The sequence below is a fragment of the Plecotus auritus genome (assembly GCF_963455305.1).
Source record: "Plecotus auritus genome assembly, chromosome: 2".
Classification (NCBI taxonomy): domain Eukaryota; kingdom Metazoa; phylum Chordata; class Mammalia; order Chiroptera; family Vespertilionidae; genus Plecotus; species Plecotus auritus.
Genome location: NC_137771.1, coordinates 5,420,176 through 5,432,389, shown reverse-complemented (window position 1 = coordinate 5,432,389; position 12,214 = coordinate 5,420,176). Strand labels below are relative to the sequence as shown.

The 12,214-nt window shown below is 45.3% G+C and overlaps 1 protein-coding gene across 4 annotated transcripts in view; it reads left to right on the top strand.

Annotated features, from left to right (window-relative positions):
- The first annotated feature begins 366 nt into the window (after window positions 1–366).
- The window catches only part of CLSTN1 (calsyntenin 1), a 58,289-nt gene continuing 46,441 nt past the window's right edge, over window positions 367–12,214 (top strand). For all 4 annotated transcript variants that reach the window (XM_080657822.1, XM_080657820.1, XM_080657821.1 and 1 more), the window contains exon 1: window positions 367–693. In XM_080657822.1, the coding sequence (XP_080513948.1) occupies window positions 603–693 (91 nt within the window). In that variant the 5' untranslated portion in view covers window positions 367–602. The remainder of the gene's footprint in view (window positions 694–12,214) is intronic.

The window sequence follows — 12,214 nt, the reverse complement described above, 5'->3', positions numbered from 1 at the left end:
CTTGGGGGTGGGTGGGGGTGGGACGGGCAGAAGGGGAGGCCCGGGTCCCGGGGTTCCGCTCGCTCGGCTCCGGAGCCTGGGAACGCGCGTGGGGATGGAGAGCGGATGCTCTGGGCAGCGGCCGGAGCGGGGGTACAGTTGCCCGGGCCCCCCCATCCGCTGGGGAAACTCCCCCCGCCGCGTCCCCACGGGCGCACGCCCCTCTCCGCCCTCCCTCCCGCGCCCCGCGCGCTCTGCGGGCCGCTGCGCGCGCGCCTGGCCAGGGCTCCCGGCCCCGCCCCTCCGCCACCTAGCCCCGCCCCTCCACTCGGTCCCGCCCACATCCCCGCCCCACCCCACCAGGCCCCACCCCCAGTCGGGTACCCAGGTCGGACCCGAGAGAGAGCGCCGCCGCCATCTTAGTTGGAGCCGCTGCCTCCAGCGAAGCGCTGCCTCCGAGGAGGGGAGGCGCTCGCGGCCCGAGCGCGCGGCCCAGACTCCCGGCGGCGGCTCCTCCGCGGCCCCTGGTTCCCGCCGCGGCTGCTTGGCTCCGCGCCGCCTGAGACCCGCTCCGCGCCCCGAGCGCCTCCCTGCGTTCCCGCCGTGGGCCGGGCGCCCGAGCGATGCTGCGCCGCCCCGCGCCCGCGCCGGCCCCGGCCGTCTGGCTGCTGCTGGCCGCGCTGCTGTGCGACTGCGGCGTCTGGGCCGCGCGAGGTGAGCAGCGGGGCGGGGCGGGGCGGCGCGCGGGGTCGGGGTCAGGCGCAGGGCCAGCGCCGGGAGCCTGGTGGGAATGCGGGGGTCGGAGCGCGGGAGGCTGGGGGCGAGCGCTGCGGGCGCCCGGGGAAATCGAGCTCCGTCCCGGGCGGGGCACCTGGGTCCCAGACGCCCCCGTCGCAGCCCCGGGTGGTGGTGGCGGCGCGGTGTGAGGGACGTGCCGCCCGGCCGAAGGGTCGGTCCACCGTGCCCGGCAGCGCCCGCTGGCTGGGCTGCGCCCCCGGGGAGATGCCTGTACGTGTGTTGTGTCTCAGATGTGCATCGGGCTGGGTGCACGCACAGTGTGGTGTGTGCTTACATAAGCGCCCACTCCTCCGCATCCCTGTCCAGGATCCCGAGTCTGCACCGCGGACACGCATCTTCGCCCCTTTCCTCCTCCTCCCCCTCCCCCTCCCAGGGTCCTTTCAGCAAACGAGCAGAAGCTGAAAGTTCTTGCTCCCCTCGCACCTTTCACCCAAAGGTGAGATTGCGCTGAGGTTTACGACCACCGTCTCACCCTGCGTTAGAAATCTCCGTCTTCTCCATCCCCGACGCCTTGGTGGTACTTTAGGTCGTGCAAGGGCTTCTTGGCCTCAACAGAACAAGAAAGCCCTCTGATTCCTTAGGACAGAAATTATTTTATGGTTACTTGGCAAAACATATTTCTTAGTGAGCTGATTATTTTGTTGTTTCAATCTTCATCCACTTAACCTTGTGAACGTTACGTGCTTTCTGATACTGACTCATCTTGCCAACGAAAAGCTTACGCATTGCAGATCTAGGCTTCCGAATGAGTCTTGGAATCGTAACCATTTTCCTTGGCCTTGGAACAAGTAACCTAGGTGTAGTTTACAGAGTACTTGGATCTGTTCTTCTGATTTTTTTAAAATAAAATTTGGGACGTGGGGGAGAGGGTTGATGCAAGTCTAGATGAAATGGTCGTATTTCAGTTTAGCAAGCTTTGAAAAAATTATCATTTTCTCTTCCTTGGTATGACTATGAAGAGAACTATGGTGTTCACATCTAAAGGGCAGAAGAGGCAAAAGCATCTTTTGTTCCATGGTCCTTTCTTCACAGGGAGGATGATAAACTTTGGGTACTTCTTTCATTTCATCTGTGACATTCTATTGACTATCAAATTCAGATTTTGGTATCAAATTGCTCTCAATTTGATCTTTAAAAGTCGCATCAAGCTAAGGTTGAAATGTTCTTGCCAGATTTGGGATGGAGGTCTGAAAGTGGAATATATCAAGCAAAAATGTCAAAAGTTTTGCTTCTCTTAGGACAAACACATTTTTAAAATACGTGCTTGGGTTGGGTATTTGGGGAATAGTTCAAGTGTATTTAGTTTAGTCAGTGATGGCATTTCCCATTAAAACCCATATTTTCTTTTGTCTTTTCACCCACATTTGCTATTCATTATTGACTAGTTAAATAAATTAGTTCTTTGGTGTTATTGAGATACTGAAACAGTGTAAATTTCAGTATCAAATATCTTCATTATGATGCACTAACAAGTCTTATGTGAAAGATGACTTGAGACTTTTGTAACTTGCTTAACTATGTCTAAGATTTTCTTGGTGCATTTGTAATACTTAAGAATTCTTAGTCTTCAAAATAAAAATATTTAAGCATCAGTTATTCTGCTATGTTTGTTATTTTTTCCAGCTTGCAAGTTAGAAAATGTCTCCAAAATATTGCATGAAATGCCGATAAAACAATTTCATTTAAAAATGTTATAAATGAATTTTCTATGTAAATATGCAATTTGGGGAGACACGTTCTGTGGGTTTACTTTAAAAGATATCATTTCAAGTAATATCTGAAAGTTTTACTGCTGCAAGATAGTCTGACATTAGAGACTGTTGCTGTTCATACATGAGCTACCGCTAATAAATATTAATGGGATAAAGATCACAGAAATTGCTGGAGAGAATGTTAGGTTTTGTAATTTAAATTGCACTTGGACTATTAGTTTTATGGAGAACCCTAAATTTCACTTTAGTTGTAGCTATAGTTCTCAAAAAACATCAAATAAACCAAAATATTAGAAATATCTGTGGCATATCGTAGGCTGCCTTCCTGCTCTCCAGTGAGTCAATTTTGAGGAACTAGAAAATGAAATAGAGAAAATAGAAAGCTTCTATGAATATAAAAAAAATGCAAGCATGTAATGCATTTCAAAGCCAAATAAGTAATATTGACTGTTATTTTCCTGTTTGTACGAAGAATTCTCAGTGAGGTTTCTTCTTACTATTTGAAATTTTATCTCTCCCCCAAACCCTTGAGCCCTCCCTTCCCGGCTCACTTTCCCTTTTTTTCATAGCACTCGCTCTGATGCCCTTTGTCATTTAGTTATTTTGTTTATTATTTGTCTCATTAGATGGGAGGGGGTTTGGTCTGGTTTGTTTGCTTATGTATGTTATTTTTACCTGACAGGTAAGTGTCATACTGAAAAAGCGTTACAGACATGAGTATAAACCAACGGAAATTCTGCAACATGGATATCAGAATTCATCAGTAGATGCTTTTTCAAGGACCCTCCTGGTGATTGTAGTGTTGGGGATATTAGATTAAAAAAAATCTGTAGCAGCTTTTGAAGGCTGGAGGTCTGTGGCTACCACTTTGAGTCCATTTTTTTAAAATACCACGCTGTAATTCTCAGCCTTTTTAGAAAATGATTTCTTAATTTGTTACCTTGTTCTTCAAAGCAACTTTGAGGAAAAAGTCATTTGAATATAGACTTCAAAATTATGCTTAACCTAGCATTTTTATTGCTAAATATCATTTACTCACATAGGAAACCTATAATGCTGAAGAAATAATTAAATATCAATAATTCTGAATGTATTCCACTTTAAGAGCTGTAACTGATTAACTGGAATCTTGTTCAATAGAGTCTAGCCTTGGCCTCATACTACTTTAAGGAGAAGAAGCATAAAACCAAGCAGCTTCATAGGAACTCATTTTCAAAAGGAAGTTTTAAGAGTTTATATCATACATTTTCAGTGTCAGTACTATTTGATTTTTGAGCTAAAACATTTCAGCTTTAGATATGAGGAATATGACCAATATGTGAAATATTAATGAAATATAACATTATTTTTACATTGAAATTAGAAAATCCTATAATTCCATGACAGTACTTTCAGGACTTGGTTAAGTTTATTAAACCAACTTTTCATGTTTAAAATGAGGAACCTGAGGGATGTTAAAATTATAGGACACGAAAAAGGATTGGATTATTTTTATTATTGCTGTCTAAGACAGGAAATGTAATTTTTAGATAGGGTTTTCCTTTATGAGAGTTAAAAACAAAGTAGGAGATCTGATTATCTTGGAAGTCACCCAGAGTGTAGCTCACATGGTCTGGTTAATTGAGGTTTTAGGTCATTATGCTTTTACATAGACCTTGCTTTTTCTGTGGTCTTCATTTGGTAAGAGCAGAGGTACTTGAAGAAATGTTGTGTCTTTTTATAAATGAAATTCAGGACATTTATTTGTTATGGAACACAGAGCTTCAGGGATATGGATTCAAAAGTGGTGGGGCCCTGGCTGGTTTGGCTCAGTGGATAGAGCCTTGGCCTGTGGACTGAAGGGTCCCAGGTTCGATTTCAGTCTAAGGCAGGGGTGGGCAAACTTTTTGACTCGAGGGCCACAATGGGTACTTAAACTGGACCGGAGGGCCGGAACAAAAGCATGGATGGAGTGTTTGTGTGAACTAATATAAATTCAAAGTAAAGGAGCGGAGGGGAGAGCAAGAGAACCCTCCGCTCTTTCGGCTCCGCGGGCCGGATAGAACAGCCGAACGGGCCGGATCCGGCCAGCAGACTGTAGTTTGCCCACGGCTGGTCTAAGGGCACATGCCCAGGTTGTGGGCTCGGTCCCCAGTAGTGAGCGTGCAGGAAACAGCTGTTTGATGATTCTCTCTCATCATTGATGTTTCTATCTGTCTCTCCCTCTCCTTTCCTCTCTGAAATCAATAAAAATATTTTGGGGAAAAAAAGTGGTGGGAATGATTTTATGCAATGTTCTTTTTTTGTTGTTGTTAATCCTCACCCAGGGATATTTTCCATTCATTTTTTTAGAGAGAGTGAAAGGGAGGGAGACCAAGAGAGAAACATTGATGTGAGAGAGACATCGATTGGTTGCCGCCTGCACGTGCCCCAACCTGGGCTGGGAATTGAGCCTGCAACCGAGGTACATGCCCTTGACTGGAATCGAACCCAAGACTCTTCAGTCCACTGGCTGAGGCCCTGTCCAAGGAGCCAAACCAGCAAGGGCTGTGACATTGCATTCTTTTTTTTTTTTTTTTTCCAATGTTGCATTCTTGCATTCTTCAAAAAACAACCCTTCAAAGTGACATTTTGACACCAGTAGAGACTGTGCAGGCCAAAAGCCTCAAACTGTGACAGTTCCCTGCCCATGTGTCAGGCTGACAAAGAATGCCCAACTTTTCCATAGAGCCCCCCCCACCTAGAAATTGGAGTATGGTGTTAACTTGTCCCTGATTTAATAGGTCCTTTCCAAACTGTTTTTGGAATATTTTTGATAATTTTCTCATTTAGCTGTAGGATGATATTATTAGATTAAATTTTTTCACTAAATCTGTTGCTGAGGCTTTTTTATTTTTAAAGTTTTAGACGAAGAGCCCTGGCCGGTGTGCTAAGTGGTTAGAGCATTGGCCCCAGCACCGAAGGGTTGCAAGTTGGATCCCCGCCAACCTGGCCTGGTGCAGGAGGCAGCCAGTCAATATGTCTCTCGCACATGGATGTTTCTCTCTCCCCCTCCATCCCTCCCTTCCTTTTATTCTCTCTCTTAAGAGAAGAAAAAAAAAAAAGGAAAAGAAATCATGGAAAAAATGTCCCTGGGTGAGGATTAACAAAATAATAATTCCTAGGTGAAGATTCAGTAATTTCAAAGTAACTGAATTTAGAACATTTTAAAAACCTATAAAACACATCTAACAGCTACCTTTCCTTCCATTCCAAAACCCCAGTAAGAAATGGGTGGTACGCAGCATAGTAAAGGAAGAATCATGTTTTAACCTTTGGTCAGGCATGAATATTACCTTACAGCCGTCTGTTTTGGACCAGTTTTATTCTCTTGAGACAAGAACTTCTAGAGTCCGCTACTTTTCAAATCTACCTTGAGCTGTAATTTCTTAAACACATTGTTTAGGACAAAAGATGTTTTTCTTTTCCTATATCTACTCTTTAAAATAAAAATTTAAACAGCTTCATTGAAATATAATTCACATACCATAAAATTCACCCTTTTAAAAATACACAATTCAGTGTGCAACCATCACCACTATCTAATTTCAGAATGTTTTCATCACCCCAAAAAGAAACCCCATAGCCCTTAGCTGTCACTCTGAATTCCCCTTTCCCCATCTCCTGGCAACCGCTAATCTGGATTTGCCTAGTCTGGACATGTCATAACACTAGAATCATACAATGCAAAGCCTTTTGTGACTGGCTTCTTTTCACTTGGCATGACGTTTTCAAGATTCATCCATGTTATAGCCTGAGTCAAAACTGTATTTCTTTTTATGGCTGAATAATATTTGTATAGGTTTGTGTCCCTCCAAAATTTCTATGTTGGGACCTAATCCTCCTCCTCCAAGTCACAGTATTTAGAGGTGGCTTTGGGGAGATGATTAGGTCGCGAGGGTGGAGCCCTCCTGGATGCGATCAGTGCCCTTACAAAAGACCCCTTGCCCTTTCCACCAAGTGAAGACACAGCGAGAAGATGGCTGTCCAAGGAACCAGAAAGTGAGCTCTCACCAGACGCCACATTTCCTGCACCTTGGTCTTGGTCCAGCCTCCAGAATGTGAGAAATAAATTTCTGTTGTTTATAAGCCATCTAGTGTATGTTATTTTGTAGCCCAAACAGACTAAGGCAAGGTTCCATCGGATGGATATACAACATTTATTTTTCCATTCATCAGCTGATGGACGTTTGAGTTGCTTTCCCCTCTGTGGCTCCTGTGAACAACACTGCTGTGAACATTTGTGTACAGGTTCTTGTGTGGACATGTATTTTCAGTTCTCTTGGGTATATACCTGGGAGGGGAATTGCTGGGTCTTATGATAACTCTATGTTTAACATTTTGAGGAACTGCCAGACTGTTTTCCACAATGGCTGCACCGTCCTACATTCACTTTTGATCTCATAATTACTCTAGGAGAGTCTTTCTAACCAGATACATATTTCACAGTTGTCAGAGAGTTTTCTATTGATTTTTTTTCTCTAAGAGAGAGGAAAGGAGAGGGAGAGACTAACATCGATCAGTTGCCTCCCTCAGGTACCCTGACCAGGAATTGAACCTGCGACCTTTTGGTGCACCAGATGATGCTCAGCCAACCGAGCCACACCAGCCGGGGCGGGAGTTTTCTTATTAGAGGGATAAGTCGATGATTTTTTTTTTCCTGGTCTAGGGACAAACTGGCATTTCGTGCAACCAGCTTCTTCCTTTGCTGTCATCTTCCGTATCATTCCTACCCCGGACCTTAGACTTAGAGTTGAAAGGAGCTTTGAAAGCTCTGTCCTCTACACGCAAGCAGCCTTCCCTGTCACGCGGACCTCCCTTCCCATGTTCCTCACAGTTGATCTCTCAGCTTGGCCACTTGCTCGCACACAAAGCAGCCCTTTTCTTTAAAACATTGTTTGAGCTTTCAGTCAGCTTTCCTTAGCACTAAATCTTAATCAATCCTTCAAATCGTTGGCCACATCCAGTCCTGCAGCTCTTTGTTGTTGCCACCTGTCACTTTAAGAAAGGCTGAGCACCTTTGTGGTCTAGAGGCCACGCCCCCACCCAATGCTCCAGCCAATGGAGCCAGCCAGCCAGCCAGGCTGCTGCTTTGATTTTTATTCTTTAATTTACTATTTATTACCCAATCTTCACGGTATAAAACGCTTAGAAATATGTCTTTAGAATCAAAGTGAGTTTTTAAAACTCAGTAAAAATGAATGTCATCTTTGTTTAATACCTATTTAAAGTCTAACAGACATTTATTCTGGGCTCTTGTTAATACTGCATAATTTTTTGTTATATAATATAGTACTTTCATTTTAAGGATCACCAAGAAAAAATTGAACGTCATAAACTTAAATTGAAGTATGTAGAATTTAAGAATGATTTGTATAAGTGGCCTTTAAAGAACATAATTTATTTCATCTTAAATGCAGAATCCAGTCACATTTAATTTTGCATATTTTAGATGTAGCTAATGATGAATGTTCATAGCACCAGCTGCATAATACATGGGGACAAGTGCAGAAGCGAAGTGCAGGGCCCCTTTGTTCAAAAATTAAGAATTTCAGAAGGGCAACAGCATTAAACGAAGCAGGGGGCTGTCACTGGGCCTGGGTATTCAGACTTACACTGCACAGTATTCATAGGCAGGATGTGGGCCTAGCCCCGAGGTTTTAGCCAGAGCCCTCGGTCCTCTGGGCACCCTTTCCGATAAGCCAGCTGATGCACAGCCCTGGGGTCACCTCCCCGCCAGCCCCTCCCCCTATTGGAAGACATTCTCCGGTGGCCTCAGGGTGGAGGCTGCACTCTCTTCGCCGTCCCTAGCACCTGACAAAGGACAGACCACTCTAAGGTCACAGCAGACAATGGAGGCTAATCAGGAGCTGTCCCTTTTGATTGGGGGATTAGAGCCTTTGTCTCAGCAGGTTTTGTTTACCTTTAAAATGCCTGGACAATTCATGCCAGTTTCCTGTTACTTACAGACTTAGTAACAAGGATAACAGAAATAATTAAAATTCTTCAGTAATCCCTGATCTTGTTTCCTTCTTCCATGCATTTCAAATGTTTATCTGAAGAGCTAGTAAGTAGCCTAATGCACTCACTGGCTTGCATTTCATTCCTCTTGGCCACATTCACTTTGAGCTACAGTGATGGAAAGAGCCGTGGGAGGACTAGAAGGTGGGCAGCAGCGTGGGGGTATCTGAGCGCCTCCGTTACCAATGCTGTGTTAATGGCAGGCACCTGGGATATTCCCGCAGCCTGGCTGGATCTGGCTTCTGGGTTGTGTTTGTAAATATCCATTAATATCTGCCCATGATTCCTGAATAGAGCATTTTCATTTGGCAACGGTTTAAAAAGTCCATTCCTAAGCGTATGGAGCCTTATTAAAAGAAGCAACTAATGAGCATCTTCTAAATATTTAAGGCCTAGGATAGAAAATGGCACAAATGCTTTTTTGTATGAAATCTGACATTTTTAAACCTTTACTAACTAGAGGAATAAGTCCCAGTGAGATAATTTCATAACATAGCTGTTCCCCCTAATGATGACTTGTATTAATAACAACTGCAACATTAATATTTGATGAACTCTTTTAGATAGGTCATAAATGCCAGTGATTAATACATATTTGCTTATTCAGTTGAGAAGTTTCTTAGCCCCATTTTTAAAGAATTGTTCTTTCTTACTATTCTTGAAAGGTTTGAGATTATTTTTACTACTGTAAAAAAGTAATGCATCAGAAAGTATGTCTTCGTTGAATTTTTTTCTTACTAAGTATATGTGAATGTCGTTTTCAGTGCTGATGGACAGAGTGACGCCAGGGAGAGTGAGGAAGCCGGTGTGGGCCATTAGGCTAGGTTTGGGTTAGTTAGTCCTGAAGGGAGGGGCTAAAAAGGGTTCCTGAAGTCCCTGTTTTATCTAGAAACTCAGCCGAGTTGTGTAGGGGAGCAGAAAGGCATTGGGGGCAAAAGCCTTGTCTTGGAATAGAGCAGGCCTGACCGTACCTCCTTCTCTTTCGGAAACCCAAGTATAAACCCAGGTAAACTAAGGCAAGCTGGTGCAGTGGGCAGCGGTGAACCCCGACATCTGAGAAACCCCCCGTAGTGGCTAACAAGTTAGTCCCTTCTGGTCAGATTGAGATCCTTTCTCCTGAAATGCTCAGGCATGGTTTCGTCCCCCTGCTCAGAGCTGACTGCCTGGGAGGTGAGCTCACCCAGCTGAGGCTCCTTGGCCACCTCTGCTCTGCTGCTGTCGTCTAGTGACTGTCTGTCAGCTGCCTTAACCTAGCTTTGTCTGGATGTGTTGTTTCCTGGGGCCCATTTCTAATTCCCAGATGACCTGAAAAAGCAGTTCATGTCATCTATTATGCATTCATCTTGGAACTCAAATAGTGTTCCTCTGGAAACATTGTTATAAAGTGTTTAAGCTCCAAAAGTGATCGTCAGAAACTTGTTTAACCCATAACAAGTGAAAATCGGGCCAATTTGCAATAAACCATAGCACACCCCATCACCGTATTAATCCTATGTAATAAAAGCCTAATATGCAAATCGACCAAACAGCGGGAAGACTGGCAGAACAACCAGTTGCTATGATGCACACTGACCACCAGGGAGCAGATGCTCAACGCAGGAGCTGCCCCAGCCCACAGGCCCCAGGCCAGCCAAAGCAGCTGCAAGCAGGGGCCCCCGGATTGACCTGCCAGTTGCCCCACAGAAGGAGGTGACCAGCGGGGGGCAGGGCTGGCGAGCAGGCAGTGCCAGGCCAGCCAAGGCGGGTGCCAGCGGGGGGCCCCAATCACCCCATAGATCGGCCCTGATCACTAGCCAGGCCTAGGGACCCTACCCATGCACAAATTTCATGCACCGGGCCTCTAGTAAGTATATAAAATGCCAATGAAGTGCTTGTTAAAATGTGGTAAGCCTAGCCCGCGTGACTCAGTGGTTGAGCATTGACCTATGAACCAGGAGGTCATGGTTCAATTCCTGGTCAGGGCATATGCCTGGGTTGTGGGCTTGATCCCCAGTGTGGAGCTTGCAGGAGGCAGCTGAGCAATGATTCTCTCTCATCATTGATGTTTCTCTCTCTCTCTCTCTCTCTTTTTCTCTCTCTCTCTCCCTCCCTCCCTCCCCCCCTCTCCCTCTCCCTTCCTCTCTGAAATAAATAATAATAATTTAAACATGTTGTGGTAAGTAGGCCTTGAAGTAGAAGAGTGGTTTTAAAAGATTTGGGGGCATCAGCCAGGGCCAGGCACTCCCTGGCTCGCACCTGGAATAGGAGGCAGTAAGAGAGAGTTGGGGGGGGGGGTGTCAATCAGGGGAAAAGGAGACATATGTAATACTTTAAACAATTAAAAAAAAAGAGAGAGAGAGAGAGTTCAGGAAGGAAGGAGTCTTGACCTGGCTTCTGTGCAACCCAGCCTGAGAGAGGAGGAGGGGAGTGGCCTGTTCATTGTGACCTTAAACAGGAAAGAAGGTGGCAGGAGGGAGAAGACCTGGGCCAACAGGATCCTGGTGAGCGCTCGGGAGTGCGGGATGGAGATGGCGGGGCCTGGGCAATGGGCCATGTGAAAACTTGGGCCCCTGCAGGCCGCGTGGCCACCATGCCGGGACTGTCCATGTGCAGGCCATCCTTTCAGAGAATACTTACTCATGTCTTTCAAGGAATGGCTCATGGTCAAATGTACTTAATGGTTTTCATCGAAGAAAATTTCACTTAAGAATTGCTATTTAAAACTGTTCATTGAATTGGTGAAGCTCCTAAATCTGTATCACATTTGCTTCTTTGTGTGGAGGTATTTTACTAAAGCAAATGTAAGAACTGTGTTTTACACCCCCTCCAAAGAGCCTCGACAGGATTTCTGTGTTGTTTACTAGAAAAAAAAAAAAGAAATTAGAGTTAATTGAACTTATTCCTATAACCACGTCTGTCATTTACACTGTCACTTGCTTTCTTGAGCGAGAAGACAGGCGCGGAACAGCATGGATGGTCTGGAGATTATCACGCGAAGTGAAATAAGCCAGTCAGAGAAAGACAGATACCATGCGACCTCATTTAGATGTGGAATCTAATGAGCAAAATAAACTGACAGACTAGAAACAGAGGCATGGATGCGTGGAGCAGACTGACAGCTCTCAGAGGGGCGGGGTGTGGGGGGACTGGATGAAGGAAGGTGAAGGGATTGGCCAGAGAACATAGATGCATAACCCAGACACAGACACAGTGTGGTGATGGCCCGAGGGAAGGGGGCTGGGCATGTGGCAACGTGGAGAGGGAGTGGGGACATCTGTAGGAGGGTCAGCAATAAACATAAAGGAAAAGGAAGAAGAGAGGTGTGGACCTGGATTTGCTTTCAGTGTTCAGCACACCCGTGCTGCCACCAGCATGGTCAGCAGTACCCTCTGTGTGGTTCTGGATTATCACTTCTGGGTTCTTTTTAATTTTATTCAAGGACACGTTCTTCATGGGGGGAAGACAGGAATAGATGGAAAAGCATAAGTAGATGTTAAAGTCAGGTTTATTCTTTGGGAGTATACACTTCCCATAGCAGGATTTTCTGTAGCATGAGATCTAGAAAAAGAAAGCATGTGTATTTTTTTTGAAAGATTACCAACTTTTTTCTTTTCGTTTTCCCCCTCACACGATGGCCCTTTTGAGACCTTACATGGCTGGGTTCATTGGAAAAACACTTTGTATAACTGCTACAATAAGAGAGGCCT